This window comes from Rattus rattus, chromosome 1 (genome assembly GCF_011064425.1).
Source record: "Rattus rattus isolate New Zealand chromosome 1, Rrattus_CSIRO_v1, whole genome shotgun sequence".
Lineage (NCBI taxonomy): Eukaryota > Metazoa > Chordata > Mammalia > Rodentia > Muridae > Rattus > Rattus rattus.
Window position 1 is genome coordinate 253,070,122 of NC_046154.1, and position 20,020 is coordinate 253,090,141.

The 20,020-nt window shown below is 51.7% G+C and overlaps 1 protein-coding gene across 1 annotated transcript in view; it reads right to left on the reverse strand.

Annotated features, from left to right (window-relative positions):
- The window catches only part of Scube1 (signal peptide, CUB domain and EGF like domain containing 1), a 117,522-nt gene that overhangs the window by 44,614 nt on the left and 52,888 nt on the right, over positions 1-20,020 (reverse strand). The window contains 4 exon segments of the mRNA XM_032918762.1: positions 1,751-1,776; positions 1,778-1,823; positions 1,826-1,864; positions 6,951-7,076. Of these exon segments, the coding sequence (XP_032774653.1) occupies positions 1,751-1,776; positions 1,778-1,823; positions 1,826-1,864; positions 6,951-7,076 (237 nt within the window).

Here is a 20,020-nt window from a genome sequence, read left to right on the forward strand (position 1 = left end):
TTAGGAGCATGCGGGAGGGAAACGGCCCAGGCCGGCCAGGGAACCCCCAGCCACTGAGTACAAAGCTGTCCCAAGATGCTTTACTGGGCCTGGTGACAGGGAGCAAAGCGGGACAGGAGGTTTCTCATCCTGGCCAGGAGTTGAAACCACAGTGGCTGGAGCTGGGTGGGGGTTGGGTGGTGGATGGTTTCTAACAAGAGGGGACGGACAGGAAGTGTGAGCTTGGGGAAAGAGATCCAAGCAGGGACTGTCACATGCACCAAAAATAAGATGAGACAGGGTGAGTGAGGAAGACACAGGCAAGAAGGGTTAGACCCAGGCTGGAGTTCATCTCCCCAGCAGCTGTCTGTGCTGGTCCAGCCGCTGCAGGGCAGGCTCGACTGGACATGGGAGAATGGGACAGACGAGACAGAGGGGAGACCGGAGTGGCTCAAGGGAGCTCTGGGCAAGACAGTGATGAGAGAGAGAGAGAGAGGTCAGAGGACAGGAGGTTCTAGATGGGATCAGGCTGCAATAGAGACACTGGTCTGAGACCTGGTTTGGTTTTTAATCTTTTTTTTTTTTTTTGATTGGTTGGTATGGTTTTGGCTTTTTGGCTCTGAGAAATGACTAATGAATGTCAAGTTGTCAGACAAGACAGGCAATCAGGGACCATCACGAGAGAAGCAGCAGGAATGAGGTAAAACGAAATCAAGAATGGCTGTCTGAGAGAAGAGACCACACAGAGGAAGGGAGAGCCACCACAGGCAGCAGGATAGCCCCAACCACAGAAGGGATAGCCTAGGACCCCCTTCCCAGACTAGCACCCGGCTTTCCAAGACACCAAGGAGCAGCGACAGGGGGAGGGATAAGACAGCAGCTTTGGGGACACGGATACATACATGGGTTCAGCCAACACCTTTCTGTCACTCAAAAGCCCCTCAAGAAACACCCCTCAGGTTGATCATAAGAAATGGGGCCATAGCAAAGAAGAACCAAGCATGACTCCCACTGCTCATCTTGGGTCCTAACGAGCAGACCTTTGACTCCAAGGTCTAAATTCTTTTTCTCTTAGTTTTTTTTTTTTAATCTCGCTATTATTATTTTCGAAAAGAGGGAAAAAACATATTAGTAACTATTGCACAAAATAACCACGAATGTTCAAGCTGCCCTTGGGGACGTGGGCCTGGAAGAAGGAAATGGCTGGGTCTCACTCAGGACTCCAGGGAGCAAGCAGGTAAGAGGACAGGAGCTGCTGAGGAGAGGGGCTTCGGGAGGGCGAGGAAGTCCAAGGGAGAGCCGGCCAGCTCAGAACGAGAAGCAGTCCCAAGCGCACACGCCCCGCGCAGGGTGCACGCCCCACCCTCACGGTGAGCCATGGGCTGGGGAACTCAGTTTCCACCTGGCAGCCTGCAGCACCCAGACCTACAAGTGCCGCGCAGAGTCATTGTGGCTGCCAAGGCTCTTCCACACCAGAAAATTCCAGTGCATCAGGGACAGATGATACTCCCCCGCCCCAGCTGAAGCGTCCTGCTGCAGACAATAGGGAGACCCAACCTAGATGTCCCTAGGGAACTGGTCCCATGGGACCAAGAGACCGGAGGTAAATCCTCATAGAAGCTGCCCTTGGGATGCCTGCCACACCCATTGGCCTTGTGGGTGCTTCTTCTTCTTGTCTCCCCTTTGTTTCCTCCAGGATTGGGGGGCCACACAAGGCACCTGCGGGGGGCAGTGTGGCACAACGTGGTACTAGGTTACAGTGCCTACTTACCGATGCACGTCCGACCATCGGCGTGTGGGCGACTTCTGGTGGCAGCCACACATGGGGCCCGTGTCCGTGTCCTGCAGCTGTGCTGACAGCCTCCGTTTCCATAGTTACAGGTTACTAGTTAGTCCCAAAGTGTACACACGTGTGTATAAACAGAACAACAACAGAAATTGTTAGTTTACAGGCACTGGTCATTTTTTGGGGGGGGGCAGGGTGGGGGTAAGGAAGTAGAAGTCTGAGGTGGCGAGGGAACGGCATTTCGAAGACAGATGGTAGTGGAGACTCATCTCTGTCCCTGAGGCCCTTCAGGGTGTCAGGTAGGAATGAATGCTAGTATCTGGAGGTGAATGAGGAGTAGACTCGGGGCCTCACATGGGAGAAAGAGAGAGGCTAGATGCACATGCAAGACACTTTAACCACATTGGTCCCGTTGGGGCAAATGCCTGTTAACATTGGGGACATACAGGGTCAGTTGTAGGGGAGAAGACAGCCATGGTTCACAGTGATATTCATTTTTGTAGTTCTTACTATCTATCCACTCTTCCTCACAGCCCTGACCCTGGAACTCAGCAATGCCCAGAGAGGCAGAACTTAAGCAAATTTATGTCATCTGGGGTGTATGCTGGGAACGACCTACATTATGTGGTTGGTGATGTCTGTAGCCGGACAACCTAGGGCCCTTCATCCCAGATGCTCCCTGGCAGCCTGCACCCATGGAAAAGGGACCGAGCCAGGAGCCAGTCTGAAGTAGGGAAATGATAAGTTCAAGTTTATTTAAATGAAGACTGCCACTGTCTGGGGCAGGGGGAGGAGAGACCACCAGATGAGGACAAGGATCTAAGTCAGATCTCTCCCAGGGGCTCTTGGAGACTCTTTATTACTCGAGGTGGCCAAGATGGCTGCCACCTAAGTGCCAGGACATCATGTCTCATAGAGACCTTGAGTGGATGTCTATTCTCTGTCTGCATGCATTATCCACTTATGAAGTTAGTCTGAGGCCAGGCCTGATTAGAGGAGCATCGAATTCCAGATCTGAGAGCTTCATTAGTCGTGCCTACTAAGTAGGTCCATTCAGATGGCTGTAAGGGGAGAAGTCACTGGAGGTGACATCATGGCTTCCACACATGGCAGAATGGACCTCTGCAGTCACGTTTCGCACATGTTTCTCCTTAGGAAGGGATTATCATGACCCTCTGGGCTCACTTGTCCCAAGAGCCATTGGCCCCTGAACCTTGGACAAATGATGTCTCTATAGCAGGTAGAGACAGAATAAAAATGGCTGGACAGGATATCTATCTGGCCTCTCAACACAGTCTTCAGCAGCCAGAGCCTTTCGGTGGTGTCCTCCTCTTGACCCCACTTCCATGGAAGTTAGATGGCCCACAGGATCTCCTCCATGAAGTCTGTCCTTTCTACACTTAGGAATGGTGGTGACAGGCCCTGAGTTTCCCCAGCACAGTGTTCCCTCATGAGAACAAAAGCCCAGGGCTCAGGAGCGGAACATGCTTAGGTCTCAGGGGATGGGACAATCTTAGGATGGTCATTATGCTTTGGGGTTTTGTTTTGTTTTGTTTTTAACTGAGAATTCTCTTCAGAGTGGTCACAGGGGGATCTTGGAACAAGGCATCCAGAGTACCACAGACAGTTCTTCTCTGGCTCTGCATGCTGGGCTCTGGGAAGACCAAGGGATAAGAAAAGGACCCTAGACTCTGGAGGGTTAAGGGTTGGGGTATGGAGCCCTAGTCTTTCTCTACTAGTCTAGAGCTTTCTGGGTCCAGCCTGGGCTCCTGACCAACTCTAGAGTCCAAGGTTCTTGAAATACAAGTGAGCTCGGGGCTCACGCAGGTCTCCCGGGTCCTGTGTGTTGGTCATCATCATCTGCCTTGTTTGAGGAAGGGTCTCTTCTTGTTTACCACTGTATATCATGCTAGCTGACCTGTGGGCTCCCAGGCACTCTCCTGTCTCCTCCTCTCATCTCACTACAGAAACACTGGGACAGCAAGCACACAGTGCTATGTATCTAGATTTACATGGGATCTGGGGATTTGCTCTTCCAAGACAGTGTTATTTTTTTCAAGACAGTGTTTCACTGTGTACACCTGGCTTTTCTGGAACTTGCTCTGTAGACCAGGCTGGCCTCAAACTCACTGAGATCCACCTGCCTCTGCCTTCTGAGTACTGGGATTAAAGATATGTACCACCACACCACCACCACCCAGTTTTGTTTTGTTTTTCCCAAGTCATCTTTAACCACGCCTCACACTCAGAAGGGACCAAAACCAGACCCCCTGGGTCCCATCTTCCAGGGAAGCCATAGGGCTTGTCCCAATTCCTTAAAATTAGGCTTTCTATACCTAATCAGGAAGGGTGGGGGCTTGGGAACCCATGGCCCAGTACATGTTCTAGGCTGGGCTTAGACCTTTTCTGACCCTGTGATGACTAGGGTAGAGGTCTTCGCTTTCCATAGACTCTGGATTCTCCCCAGTCTTTCCAGCCAAGCCAGATACCCAGAGGAGCCTTTTGGGTAAGCCTTCTTGTGGGGCATTTGTCTCAGATAGATTAAAGGGGCAAACTGGTCCAGTGAGCTCACTAGCGCCCTCTTTCTAGTGTTGGCATGGAGCAAGTCTTTAGAGGCTGTGTGGTCTGGGGCCTGTGCCTGCCTTTGCCCTCACTTAGCACGAGGACCAGGAGAGCCATTGTCAGCTCCATCTGCTCTGAGAGTGGTCAGGTAGCGTGTGTTTCCTTTGAAGCTGGAAGTCTCCATCTGTGGGGACAGGCCAGGGTCCAGGCCATCTTTGTTCTGCCTTGGTGACAGCCAACGTGCATGTCTTTGCTGTTCCTTGGGAAAGAGCTGGGCGTAATGAGAAAGGCTGGCCCATATCCTGACCGTAGGCAGATGTTATCCTTGAAGTACCAGAGCAATTATCTTCTTCATCAGAACAGATGTTTGCGATTCTGCCCCAGCCGCATGCGGTCTGAGGTGGTGATAGAGTGCATAGACTGTGCAGGGCTGAGGGGTGGAGGTTGGGGGCGGGGCTCCTGTCTGTGGCTTTGGGGAAGCCATCATCCATGCTGACACGAGACCTTCTGGCTGTGTGGCTGCTTTGAGGTCACCCATGCTTTGTAAATAAGCCCACTAAACTCATTGGCTCCTCAAGCTGGACTTGGGCGGAATCATACTCCTGTCTATCATTATCTAGGGTGAGCAGGCACTCGTTCACATCTCTGAAGGAAAAGTTCATGAAACGCTGGAGATGGAAGTGACTTCATTTTGGGAGCTGCATAGGTAGCATGGGAGGATGGAGCATGAGCCCCAGGGGACAGGGAGAACAGCAGGCGCTCATGGGTCCCCAGGGCCTTGGCAACTGTTTGTGGAAGGTGAGCTGAGAGAGTCACAGTGGCTGGGGATGGTGGTCCAGCTGTCTCCTACCCAGACTGGAGGAATAAGGGAAAGCTGTGGTCTTTATGGCGGCAGCGTCAGTCAGCTCAGAAGCTGAAGCCCAGGAGGCCAGGAGCACATCCTCAAGAGTCAGAAGAGCCTCCTCTGGCCTGTTTCTGTATCCAAGCATGAGGCTCATGAAACCTGGTTCCGCTGAGGTATCCCCATGGCCAGTGAGCTGAGCCTGCAGCCCAAGGCCTTCCCACTAAGCTGTTGGCAGGGTGCGTTGCATCTGATGCTCTGGAAGCCTCTGGAGGTCTTAAGCTCCTGTTTCCTTTCCTAATTCCATTCCTACTCAAGCGCTGGATGCTCATGGTAAGAGGTTGCATAGGGATGGGCGTGGTGGAGCACGCCTTTAATCCTGGCACTCTTTAGGCAGAAGCAGATGGATCTCTGCCTGGCCAGCCTGGTCTACGTCGCAAGTTCTGGGATACAGTGAAACCCTATCCCATAAAACCCCCAATAAAAAGAGGCTGTACTATGTTGAGTCCCAGGACAGGTCTCCTCCAGGCAGGCAAGCAGGCCTTGAAACGGTCCCTCTGGCCTGCTGCTTTCTTCAGCTATGGGGCTCATGGTTGTGCTCAGCCCTGCGGAGGTCCCTGATTTCTGCTTTGTATGTGTGTATGTATGTATGTATGTATGCATGCATGCATGTATGTGTGTGTATATGTGTGTGTATATATGTGTATATATATGTGTGTGTATATGTGCATGTGTGTGTGCATGTATGTGTGTATATGTGTATGTATATGTATTTATGTGTATATGTGTATGTGTATATGTGTGTGTATGTGTGTATATGTGTATGTATGTGTGTATGTATGTATGCATGCATACATGTGTTTGTATGTGTGTATGTATGTGTGTATATGTGTGTGTATGTATATATATATGTATGTATATGTAGGTGTGTATGTGTGTATGTATGTATGCATGCATGTACATATGTATTGTGTTTGAGACAGGGTCTCATGTAGCACAGGCTGGTGTCAAACTCTTTAGATAGCTGAGGGTGACTTTGGATTCCCTTCCTGTCTCTACCTCCCAAGTGCTGGAGTTACAGGTATGCACTACCATGCCTGGCTTATGCGGTGCTGGGAATGGAAAGAACCCAGGCAAGGGTTCTTCTTGAACTTCTTGGGTTCTGACCTTTTTACCTGGAAAACTGTCAGCACTGGGTCCACTTCCTCTCATCCACCCCGTCATCCACTCTCCTTCACTTCTTTTTTTTTTTTTATTCATTTATTATATATAAGTACACTGTAACTGTCCTCAGACACACCAGAAGAGGGCATCGGATCCCATTACAGATGGTTGTGAGCCACCATGTGGTTGCTGGGATTTGAACTCAGGACCTCTGGAAGAGCAGTCGGTGCTCTTAACCACTGAGCCATCTCTCCAGCCCTCTCCTTTACTTCTTTATACTCTTCTGTCACCTAAGGCTTTTCAGGCTGATAGACAAAGTGGGGCTTTAAAGATTCTGAGCCATGGCCCTCTTCCCCCACAGGAGAGTTTGACCTCAGGGCTCTATACATGGTCCAAGCCAGTGCCTGGGCCGTGTTGATGGTGTCATACCAAGAATAGAAAACTCCAAACTGGGAGGTCATAACCCATTCCTCCAGCTTCCCCAAGCCCCTCAGCAGACCCCAACCTCTACCCCAGGGTGCTGAGATCCCTCCCTGACCAATGCCCAGCACCCACCACTACAAAGCAATGGTAGGAGACAAGTGGGAGTATCTGACCCATTTGCCTCCGTCTACCTACGTGTGCAGTCCTTCTGGTTTTGGGCAAGGTCAAAGCCGGGCCTGCAGTCACAGGCTACCCCACCTTTGGGCGTCTCCCGGCAGATGTGGGCACAGCCATGGTCTTTGTTCATGCAGTTCATACCCTCTGAGAAGAGAGACAGACAAGACAGAGGTTGGAGACCAGCGAAAGCAGACGAGAGAAAGCCTCAGGCTGTGGAGAGGTGACGTGTAGTGCCCCAGTGCAATGGTGGGTGTGTTGGGTCAGCTACTGCAGGCAGCACTCAAATGCATATGTGCGTGTGTGTGTGCGTGTGTGCGTGTGTGCATGTGTGCGTGTGCGTGTGTGCGAGTGTGTGTGCACAATCACTCAGCCACAGGTGCATTCTGCCACAGTGCCCAGGTCCCATATGGTACAGGCTAAATGACCTCTCTGAGCCCATAGGCAGAGCTCCCGCCTGACATCAGATTGTAGGGTTAGGTGTGTAACATTCAGTTGGGACCATTTGGCCTCTCTCCTCAGATGCCAATGACTCCATGCTACCTCTGTATCCACTAAGTACACTCTATTTCCCCCCTGTCTGCCTGGAGTGGCTTGAACCTCCTTACGATGACCCCAGTTGATGTTTAATCTTCTTGGTGATTTGTGAGGGGTTTCCAGAATTTATGAGGTCAAGGGTCAAGTGAGAGGTCACAAGCCCTTCAAGAGGACACAGGGAGATCAAAGAGCAGAAAGCCACTGTGTGCTACACATGGGCTCTGGAACCTGATGTCACCTCCAGCTGAAAGAACGTGGTGAGTGAAGCTGTCTGGGAGAGAGGAAACCCGTGAGGTGGTAACCTCTCTTCCTCAGAGACCACACTGGATCCTTGTACGAGGGGAAGAGAGTGTAATCGTGACCCTGTGGGCTGTACATGGGCCATTAGGAACTCAGACATATTTCAAAGGACAAGTGTCTGGCAGTTGTACTGTAGACCAAAAGAGTCTTGGGCTGGAGGTGTGGCTTAGCAGTAGAGTGCTTTGACTAGCATGCTGGCAACTGCCATGGGTTCTTTCCAAGTGCCGTGAAAAAAGGTAAGGGGAAAAAGAGGCAGTCTAAAGTTAATTCACAGATGGAAGTGAACTACGGCTGCATTTTGTTCAATGCCTGTTTATATCACACTCTTTCTTCTCTCTCCCTCTGATTTGCTCATCGGTTCAAGCCAAGCTGCTATACCAGTGCAGAGAAAGGATCGCCCACTGACCCACGACGGACAGGCAAAGCACCCAATGTACCCATGGAAGCAACACTGGCCCCTTTCCTCTCCTCAGTTCCCAACAGCACCCAAGCCTGAATGCAGTGACAGGGACGCGATGGCCCCTGTTCAGTAGTCACCGGGAGGGAGGTGACCTGTGGCTACCGCCTATTTCTGGGCAAACACACCTCAGCTGGTCACCACTAACCAGGGTTGCTCTTGAGCCAATATGGGCCAACCCTGGCTGCAGCTTTGTTAGAAGGCCCCTGTGGGCTAAAGCGGGTGTAGACGTTAGTTTGGCTTCCCCATAAGCCGTGTGTGTGCCTTCTAGTCTCCGAGCCTCACCTGTAAACACGCATGATACCGATACCCTCATCCTGAAGGACCAGGTATAAACACCTACCAAAGCCACAACCAGGAAGATGCTCAGTGCTTGGCTGGCATTCAACAGGCCAAGTACCTCTGCAGACCCTGGCCTGCTCCTGCCCATCTGAGAGGGAACTCCCTGACCGGTGCTAGCTAGATTCAGAGGTGGCTTCAGGATAGGAACTTCCTTGGCCACCCAAACACTTTTGGTTTCCTGGGATACCCTGCCTGCCAAGCAGCCTCCTTGACTCATGATGGGAACTGTCAACGGGCAGCTCACAGCCTTACTCCTTGCTAATGTGGGTGCTCTTGTGGTTCAGCTGTGACCCGACCGTTGGTCCCCTGTCCCCAGGTACATCTTCCCCAGGTACATCACAATCCTATACCGCGCTCGGAATCCCCTAGATTCTCTTTCTTGGTTCCTTCCTCCCGTCTTCCACAAATGACTTCCTAAGGCTACCCCTGAGTCCATCAATTCCATACAGCCTCTTGACCCCCCAGGTTAAGCTCCAGGCCACAGTGATTTTGCAGAGCTGCCCTGAGCTAGCCCTGATCAATGCCCCAACATACCTGGTTTATCTTTCCAGGTAGGGAAGAGCCCATATGCTCTGTTTAGCTCAGCTTGTCTGAGGTGAAGAAAGGGAGATTGAATTTCCATTTCTAGTCAAAGCATTGCAACTTCTGAGAAGCCCCACACGTCACCAGGCAGCCATGGATTTGTCCCCAGGGAGCTGATGTATCCCTGAACCCTGGAGCACAGAGTGCCACACTTTAGAAACTGCCATGCCTTTTCCTCTGAGGGTCCGTCATCATCAAGTCTTTCCTTTCGAGTGCCCAGTCATGAGCCAAGGGGTCACACCCTGGAGAGACTCTGGGGTAGCAGTCTAAAAACCACTGTGATGGCTGCAGCCGAAGGTCAGCAGTGTGGTTTCAGGAAGGGACCAGGGAGCCATAGAGCTGGTCTCAAGGGTGCAGTCAGAAGTTTCCTCTCAGTCTGCCCCAAAACTGGTGTGCGCATGATGCGTGCATGTGTGTTTGTGTGTGTGTCTGTATGTGTGCACATGCATGAGCTAGCACACATGTGTGAAGGCCTCTGTCCCCCACTGTCACCTTGAGGCCCAGCCAAGGCTCCTGAGCCTAGTCTCATATCTCAGGCTCCAGTACTAAACCGTACAGTTATAATCTAGGTTGTATTTAAAAGTTACACCTTAAAACTCGCCGCCCGCAAACATAATGATTTTCACCAAAAACCTATATTTTCTAAATCGAGGAGAATGCAGGCCTAAGAGGCATGAATTTGCAACAGGCACGCAATGTACTAGGTACCAGCCACTCCTGTCTCATGAACGTGGTGGTTTGGACTCCAGATTGGAAGCCGCTCCCCAGCCTCTGTGACCCCTGTCTGGCTGCTCTGACAACGTTGGCTGTAGACGGTTATCCCACCAACCTATGTACCTCTCAAGCGCAGGCTGTAGCTACTCATTCTGAGCCCATGCATACTCAGCCCTAGGCCCAGGGCCTGGCTGGGGTGGCCTAGCATAGCTTCTGTGACTCAGGACTGTAGACCTTGCTTCTCTGTCCTCCTGCAGATCTCTACCTGGACCATGTCTGCTCCTGAGAGGGCTGCAAATCACAAGCTTTCGGACACACCTTCCTAGGTGTAGGCATGGGAGTCACATATGGCAAGTTCAGAGAAAGCCTGCTTGTTTCCCGCTACAGGGAAGTTGAAAGAATTTCAGTCCTTCCTGGAAATCCTAGTTTTCACATGCCTGGTGCCTGCCAGCCCAGGCTGCCTGCCAGCTCGAAGCTAATCTGATCTGACCCATCCAAATCCAATTATGCTCTGCAAATGTGGGCTGAGTGTCTCCTTAGTGCTAGGCCGGGCGGGGTGCAATGGGGAGACAAGGCCCTTAGCTGCCACATCGATTGCCAAGTCCAAAGGGAACAAGCACATGCTATGGGAAACTCACCTCATGTCTGAGCCTCAGCCTCACCTGCTGGGCAGAATTAGAAGGCCGCGGGTCTTGCTTCCAAGGGGGGACAAGTGACTACAAAGCTGTCCTTGGACCTCGACCTGGTCAAGAGGAAGCCATGGAAGGCTGTGACCAGAGGGGTGAAGTGCACGTGTCAGGGGGGCCTCTGCATGCTTTAGAGGGACAGGGTTGGGCTGGAGAGATGGCTCAGTGGTTTAGAGCGCTGACTGCTCTTCCAGAGGTCCTGAGTTCAATTCCCAGCAACCACATGGTGGCTCACATGGGATCCTGTGCCCTCTTCTGGTGTGTCTGAAGACGGCTACAGTATACTCACCATATATACATACACATACACATACACATATACATATACACATATACACATATACATATATACATATACACATATACATACAATATACATACATATACATAAACACATACACATATCTACATATACATATATATACATACATATACATATATATACATATATATGTGTGTATATATATAAAATAAAATCTTTAGAGAGACAGGGTTTCAAGCCAGGAAGCAGGTGAAAGCTGTCAACAGAACCCTGAGAGGGATGAAGAAGCAGTTGGGAGGGCGGAGTCTTATTTGGGGTGTCTTTTATAGCCTCTTCCTAGAGCAGTGGCTCTCAACCTGTGGGTTGTGACCCCTTTGGGGGTTGTATATCAGATATCCTGCCTATCAGATATTTACATTACGATTTATAACAGTAGCAAAATTATGGTTACAAAGTAGCAACAAAACAATTGTAGGATCGAAGGTCACCACATCGTGAGGAAATGTGTCAAAGGGTTGCAGTATCAGAAAGCTTGAGAACCACTGTCCTGGAGTTCTCTGGAAGATGGGATGCATGGACCGAAGCCCCCACTATACTGCAGTGGCTCAAGTCTGAGAAGGGGCACACCTGCTTTAAAACCACCCGTGGAAATGGGTCAGTGTGGTGGAAGATGTGTCTGGCCACATCTGGCCCAGTGCCTCTTTCCGTTGCCTTCCCTGGATCCTTTGCGAGGCCCCATGGTGCCTTCCCACTAGGGACTCTTTTCCATAGGCCAGGAGATGGTCCCATGTGTAGAGATGCCCTGCCTGCCAGACCGTGTGCATGTCACGCTCCCTCCACACAGGTCTGGCACCTTTGTCCCAGTGAGAGTTGGAATATGTGCCTCCCAAGGGTCATTGCTATAGCAACTTCATCAATAACATCACTTTCTCAGTTCTTGTCCCTCAAACACAGAGGCGAACAATGGCCTTGCTCCACCCCCTGCCCCAGCCCCCTCCAACCTGGAAGGAAGGATTTGCTCTCCCTTTGCTTCCTCAACAGAAAGTAAAAGTGCCAAGAAAGAGGCTGGGGCCTTAGGGGGCTTCCACAGCTCAGAACTGCCCCAGCCTCTCAGGGAAAAGGAAGCGTAGCTTGTGGACTTGGAAAGAGCCCCAGGGAAGCCAGGTGAAGGGAGTATAGGGCTGATCTGGGGAAGGGAGAGGGTGATGGAACCCATGGGGTGCCTGCCTGGGGGAGTCATATTTTGGGCCAACCTACAGATATGTCATCTTGTCAACTCCCCAGGGCAACCTTAGAGGGATGTAAGCTGGGGTACCACACGCCCTCCTGAGGCAGAAGCATTCCCTAACAAGTATAACAGTATCTGTCCATGGAGTGTGGGTCAAGTCTACTGTCCCACGACCCAAGCTGTCACAGAAAAGATGTGTGTGTGGGAAAGTTGTTCTCACCTATAGCCCTTTAGACTATAGACAAATCTAGATTTAGAGGGGCCCTGGCAATTGCTGCCTAGACTCCCAGACTCCCGTGAGACCATGAGTCACTGTTGGGAAGAACAGCGCCTGTGTAACTTCGCCCACCCAGACCTCCTCTTGCAGACCTCCTTAACGGAACTTCTTGGTGGCTGAGTGCTTGGAAAACCACAGCTCCAGATGCTGTCACTCATGAGAGGTAGGGCCACTTGCCCCAGGTCTCCAGGGGCCACTAATGCTCACTCACTTCTCATTCCTGGTCCCCACTCGGCAGCTTCTATGGTCCCTTCAGAGACACTCCACACTCACCTCCCTCATACAGGAGGTGAGGGATTTTCCCTCTGGGCCTCTCAGGGTCTTGGGTCCCGACTGGGTGAGAAGACTGGCTCATCCCTTGTGCCTGTGAAGCACTCTGCTCTCTCTAAAGGACTCAGTGCCTCCCCACCAGAGCCTCAAAAGGACAGCCCCTGGGTCCTTTGGGGGTTGATCTGCCCCCTCAGTGATCACTGCCTGCTGAGTACGGATGGTTGGCTCCTGTCGTGCTGGTTGAGGCGGGGGAAGGGCTTGCTTTCTAGAGAGCTCAGCACCCCAGCTGTGCCTTGGCTTGCCTGGTCATGGGGACCCCAGAAAGCTGCTTCCGGGAAGCAGGACTTTTCACGTACTGTAGGGAGGACAGATCCCAGGTGTTTGCAGACACATGTGTGCAGATGTGTGCAGTTACCAATGGGGATCGGTGGCAGAGGTGGGCGGTGTGAGTCCCTCCCTCACTGTGGCCTTCCACAGTGTTCTTACAACCTGCTTAGCTTCCTACCTGTGAACCGGGAAGCCTTGAAACCCTTTTCTCTTAAGAGTGCTAAAGGGTGTGAAAACTGGAGCTTGCGGGGCCAGCCTCCCTGACAGCCCCTCTGTGAGATGCAGGCCTACCCTTCCTTCCTCCTCACCTCTTGAAGTTTCTCAGGCTGGTCACTAGGTGTCACCACAACCAAGTTGAGGCCTCTCCAAGGACCGGGAGGCAGTTTTGGAGAAGGTCTGGCTGGGAGATGGACTAAGGTGAGCTAGCCTTCAGTCCAGCGGGCCACACTCACCCCCTCCAGCAAACAGCCCCAGGGCACACCCAGTTAGACTGGATTTCAGACAGAAGTGGTATGGATCATATTTACATGTAAAATAGTAAGTCTACTGTGGTAACTCCTTGATTTTAACCCTTCCTACCAAATCTCTGAAGGAAGTCACATGGACAGGTTGTCCCATGTCACCCCTTAGTTGGCCTCAGACCTGATGCGGAAGGATCCCATGTCACTGTCTGTGACCTCCTTTTTTACAGGGCAGCTGTGATCTAACAACCCCTGAGAGGACAGCAGGCCTCAGAGGCTTGGAGAGCCTCCCTGTAGCCCACAGTTCAAACCACAGGCCACTCCTACCATTTAGTCTAATCTAAAGGTTTTGCTTACTGAATATGGGTGTAGATGCAGAGGTGGGCTGGGCTGGGTGGAATGGATGGGGCAGGTTTGATGGGTGCGGTAAGAATCAGGGTCTGAGTTGTAGCCCCGTGGTGCCTCCTGAAGAAGCCAGCTTTCATGAGAAAGGTAGACAGGCTGTTGTGCTCCTGACAGACGAAGCAGGGAAGACCCTGCTGGAGGGATCTGATGGGGGAGGGGTGGAATTCAGCTGACCTCGTGGCCGAGGGCACGGGTATAAGTCCTGACTGAACCAGAGACCCATGGGAAGTAAATGTTGGGGGTCCCTGCGTGGCCTCTCTAGGCTGTGCTCTGTTCAGCCCAACGAATGGGAAAGCACTTTATAAATCAAAGCCGCACACAGCCCAGACATCTGAAAAGGTTCTCAAGGGAGCAATGGTCGGACTAGACAGGGAGCTCCAGACAGAGGGAGCAGTGTGAGGAGACAGGGACACGGAGTGGCAGGACAGTGCGGGGGCTGCTCTGTGACAAGGACAGGTTGTGGAGATCCAAGTTAGGACCCTGTGGGGAGCTGGGGGAAGGTCAAGTGAGGGCTGACAAGGTCGCAGATTGGGTGCATGGAGGCTCAGGGAGAGCTGGCAGCAGCTGCCAGAGCTCAGCAGCTGGCAGCCCTGGCCCAGGTAGAGGGCAGCACGCATGGCAACACCGGGGTTCTCTGTGTCTCAGGGGCCTAGGCTGCATGCCCTTCGGTCCACCTGTTTGTTCAGGCATATGGTTGAGCTGTCAGACTTGGGTTTTAGAGCCAGTCTCTGCTAGTACCTAATACTCAAACCTACATACCCAATACTCAGGTTATACTCAGGAGCCGTCAAAATCCAGTCATGCTCAGCTGTGATGCTCATGGCTGTATGCAATGCTGGTGACATGGTGCGGTGGAGCCCAGAGATGGGCACTTCCCGAGGGACGCAACCTGTGCGCACAACCTCGCTCTCTTCTGCACGAGCAACTCCGACGTGTGCTTTAATTTCTCAGCAAGACACCAAGGCTCGAGGGCTTCCTGCTGAGAAGGGACCCAGGCCAGGTGTCCTGTCTCTGTCTTGGAACCCTCTGAACCTTGGCTCACCTTCCACCCTTCACCACCCGTTCCTCAGGACCCCAAAGGCCTACAGCCTTTTGGAAAGATCCCCTGCCGGCGTTGAGAAGTCAGCCCCGTGGTGCCCTTGGCACCAGCTTGAGGCCAGGCCAGGAGAAGTACGTGAAGCCTGCTCACCAGCCAAAGGAGTTGTTTATGGGGTGGGAGGCTCATAAAAAATAATGGGATGGATTTATTGTCTCCGCCTTGAGGGCCATTCCAGACCGCACAGGACCAGCCCAGGCCTCTTCCAGTAGCGCCATAAATCTCCGTGCTAAGTGGCAGGGATGTCCATCCTCCGCCCACCTGGTCTGTAGCAGATGAGAAAGTTCAAGGAGACTGCAACCCTACGTAGCCCGTCCCAGCTCCCGTAGCCAGGGTTAGAAGGCCTTAAAACAGAGCAGGGATGACCCTGGCCCTGCAGGAGCTACAGTGGGACTCCTGGAACGCAGGCCTGGCTTGCTTCCCGAGATGTGAACACCGTATCTGGGAAACCCACGAGAGCCCGCTAGCTGTACACACTCACAGGATGCTACGCCATGGCTTGGCTGGGAACTCCCATGTGGGACAGACCGGCTCTGTCTGTGGGCTTGTTTATCAGAATCTGGAAGTGAGGAAGAGTTGGCTACGGTACCAGAAACCCAGCCTTTCCCACCTCTAAGTGCCCCCACATAGTATGGCACAGAAAGGGGAGTCATGTTCCCTCAGGAGCCATGGCAACGCTTAGCTGAGGCACCTCACAGGGTGGCTGTGAGCACCAGGGTAATCCCCAGTGCAAAGCCACTGTAAAGGTTAAGGGACTGGGGTAGGTTTTGCAAGGGCTCCTACGGCTGCTGCAGGGTTGGAGAGGATCGGTATCCAGTCAGCCTTCAGGACAAGGGCAAGTGAAAGCCAGAGAGGCTGAGATAAGGACAAAGAGGGAGAAGGAAGGGCCAGCCTTAGGGGAAGGCAGCAGGAGGACCCTGGAGTGCTGGGTATTAGCTCAGAGGCTGCCCGTGGCAATTCCTAACCCAAACTCCTATATTCCAACCCCCTCAGGTGGCCTCTGCTAAACAGCCGCTGGCCAGGCCCGACTCCACTGTGGGCTTGGGCAGTGGGCTCAGTTCCCGGAAGCAGGCGAGCTTGGCTTTTCCCACTGCCCTGACCGTGGACAACTCAGGTAGGTATGCCAGGCAGGGCCTTGCTTCCATGCTTCAGGAGTCTAATGATTATTGGTTGGAAGGAAATGTTTCATTCCTAATCCCAGCATGTAGGAAGCGTGTGAGTCCCTTTCAAATTCATGCTAGAACAGAGCCCCTAGTGCAACGGTATAGAAAGTGGAGCCTTTATGAATGATCGGACTGGTGGGTCTCAGGGGTGAGATAACCTTAAAACAGGTACAGACCCTTTACCCCCTGCCTTTTGTTACATTTGAACATGGAAAGAGGCACCATCTGTGTAGTATAGAAATCCTCACCGGATATGGAATGTTCTGGAGCCTAGTCCTTTAATTTCATAGCTTTCAGAACAATAGAACAGAGCTACTCCTGGGGGATTATAACGTGGAGGGATCAGAACAACACACGATCTTCTTTACTATGACAGACTGAGTGAGCAAATGAGTGGGTAATCTTCCCCCGCGCCCCTGCCTTTATTCAGATCCTTTCAGACCCCAGCAGAGGCTGGGTTGTGTCAGCCACTCAGGAGAGGGAGGGGAGGGGCTCTGTATGAGCCATTCTCGATGAACGTTAATCACACACCAAGTCAGATTCCGAGCAGGACTTGGCATTTTCAGCTTCTAAAAATGTAGAAATTGGCCATCACATATAAGGATGGACCATATCTGGGAAAAAGAATTAGACTGACTTTTCTCTCAGTCCCACTGACTCCCAAGTTTCTAGGCTGTACAAGAACAAAGCTTTGCCTTGTTCCGAGATACCCGCCACTGAAATATTCAGCACCTATGTGACTGAGTAACAGGACAGTCCGAAGTGTAAACCTGAGGTAGACAGGTTCTCTGCAGAGAACTGTCTCACACCTGCCTCAGACATCCTCACACGCTCTCTTCGGCTACTCTCCCTTTACCTTCCATGTCAGTATCCTGACACTTCCTAGTCAGTCAGTCACCCACCTGACACCTCTTCCTCAGCCTTTCTGTCACATTCCCTCAGCCACCTTTCCGTTACTCTCCCTCAGCCTTTCCTCTACCAACTTCCCTTCAGACACTAACCTGTTATCTTCCTCTTAAACATTGTCACATTTCCCTCAGACATCATCTTGTCACTTTCTCCTCTTGTATTGTCACCTCCTCTCACTAGTCTCCTGTCACTTTCTCAGCTATCCTGCCATGTCTCCACAATGTCTGTCACTTTCCTGTCAGCCATGGTCTTGTCTCTTTTGTCTTCTCTCCTGTTGGCCATTTTTTTTTTGTCATTTTCCCCATTAGTCACCTTGTCACTTTCTCCTCAGCCATTCTGCCATCTCCTCCTCAGACTCCTTCTGTCACTTCCTCAGCCATCTTCCTGTCATGTTCCCCTCAGTCATCTTCCTGTCACCTTCCCCTCAGCCATCTTCCTGTCACCTTCCCCTCAGCCATCTTCCTGTCACCTTCCCCTCAGCCATCTTCCTGTCACCTTCCCCTCAGCCATCTTCCTGTCACCTTCCCCTCAGCCATCTTCCTGTCACCTTCCCCTCAGCCATCTTCCTGTCACCTTCCCCTCAGCCATCTTCCTGTCATGTTCCTCTTCACCACCCCCTGCCATGCTTTTTCTGTCACCTTCCCTCAGCCATCTTCCTGTCCCCTTCCTCTCAGCCATCTTCCTGTCATGTTCCTTTTCACCACCCACTGCCATGCTTTTTCTGTCACCTTCCCCTCAGCTATCTTCCTGTCACCTCCCTGTCAGGCACCCTGTTACACCCCCTCCCCAGTCACTTCCCTTTCATCTTCCCCTTGGCCACCTACTTCCTCTCAACTACCTGCCTGCCACCTTCCCCCAAGCCATCCTTTTCCACACTCATGTACCTATGGCATGGCTGGGAGTGTGGCCCAACTCCCCACTTGCCTCATCTCCATGTCCTACCCAAGATGGCTAACAGCCTTGTGATCAACTGTGGTTCCTACATCCACTTCTCAAGACCGAGTGAGTAAAAATCCAAACTCCTGTCAAACTCAATTTCTTGTCTCTCTTGCTTCTGGCAGTTTGGAGAGTGGCTTTAGGCTCCTGGGGTCACCCTCTCCTATAGGCCGTGAAACCTTCAGTAGGGATGTTAAAGAACATGTTAACCTCTTAGATGTTAAAGAACATGGGAATGGTGAGGGGACAGGCTGGACGATGGAGCTGCTGCTGCTGGACCCAACAGGGAGGAAGGGAGTGAATGGCTCTGGGGGAAGGGAGGCAATGGGCTCATGGCCGAGGTGAGGCTTGGAGCAACTCAAAGGCCTAGGCTGGGGTGAGAACAAGCCCCTCTAGTGAGGCTGCATGGTGCACACAGCAGGGTAGACACCGGTACCCACTTTGCCAGGCTCTGATCCCTTCAATCAGACGGCACCGGAGGATGGTGGTATCTGAGGACCCTTCTTGACACTCTTCCAGAAAAATGACAAGAAACCTGTGTGACACGCTGGTCAGGAGTTCTAAGCGTTTTCTTCACCCACAGTTGTTTTCCAGGCTGTTGGTCTATGGCCAGATGACCCTGCTAACCCCTGTTATCTCTTTACCATCACAAACTCCTGTTCTCCCCCATCTTCTTCCTAACCCCTGCAGAATCCTACCATGTCCTGCTGGCCCTCAGTCCATGTGTGACGGCATATTTTTCCTAGTTAGCTGCCAGCTCTCAGCGGCTTCGCCAGCCCTTGCTCCACAGGTTCCCAGCCCCAGCCTAACCTTGGTACCCTCAGTTTGACAGGCCTACTAGTCTCTCAGATCAATTCCTTTGGGCATGTGCCAGTCACACAGCATACCACACCCAGGCCTGCACACATCTGGGTACCACAGCCCCAACGTCAGCTGCTAACATGTTGGGTAGAGAAGTTATTCCTCTCTTTGGATCCCCATTGCTTCTTCCCCAAAAGAGGGGGTGGCTATGGTTCCTTTAAACATGATGGGGAAGCCTAGGAGGTAGTAAGGATTTGAACTCAGATCCCCTGGGTTCTAGTCTTGTTACTACTCCAAAGAGCCAGGAGCCTGGGACCTGGAATTTTCGTGACTCCGTGTCATGGTAGTGGCTAGTGTCCATGTCATAAGGCTCAAGGACTCGACACTGGCAGTACCATCCCAAGGCTGAGGGTCAGCGACGCATCACTGGAGACCGTAAGTCTCAGGTTCCCTGGATGACACAGTGGATATCTACTCTTCTGCTACAATTACTAAGAGAGATTCCTTTCACTCTCAGGAAAGCACTTGCATATTAAGGCAAGAGTCCTTCTGAGTCATCCTTCAGGCCCATCAGTGCCAGGCAGAGAGTACAGTTGTTCTTAAGTGTAAATTATTCTTTTATTACATGCATGCAGGTGTGTATATACATGTGCCACAACATATATGTGGAGGTCAAAGGCCAACTTGCAGGGAATCTCCTCCATCCATCGTGTTTGTCCCAGGAGTCTCTCAGGTCACCAGACATGGTGGTGGGAACCTTTACTTGCTGAGCTATCTCACTGGCCCCAAAGGCAAATCCTGGACCATGGTGTTGATGTGAATTTATGCCCAACCAAAAGGCACAAAACCACACATACACCCTGGGTCACTGTTGACTTTCTGGCTTGGGATTATTGTCCAGTGACCTGTGATGCTGCCTTTGGGGAAAACTGGATGAACGGCACATTCAGGCCTCTCTTTAAGACCTTTGTTTTCTTCTTGTTTGTTGTTTTCAGCTTTTGTGAATCTGGAATTATTTCGAGACAAAAAGTCATTAATATTTCTATTATTTGGTCCTCAGTTACACCGGTGGGCATTTACTCTTCCAAGTTCCAGATAAAATAAACTAATCCCCAAATGCTTCCGGGGTGGCTTAATAAGTACACTAGCCAAGTATAGTTTAACCCAAGGTCATTCCTCACACAACCGGACCCTCAGAGACACAATAGTATCCAGAAACCATGAGCACGGTAAACGGCAAATCTGGAGCTATGGCACCTTCTAAACAATCTGAGAGCCACTCAGCCTCTGACCTGGTCTCCTACGTGACCGAAGTGGCTTCTGACCCTTAGAGCCAGA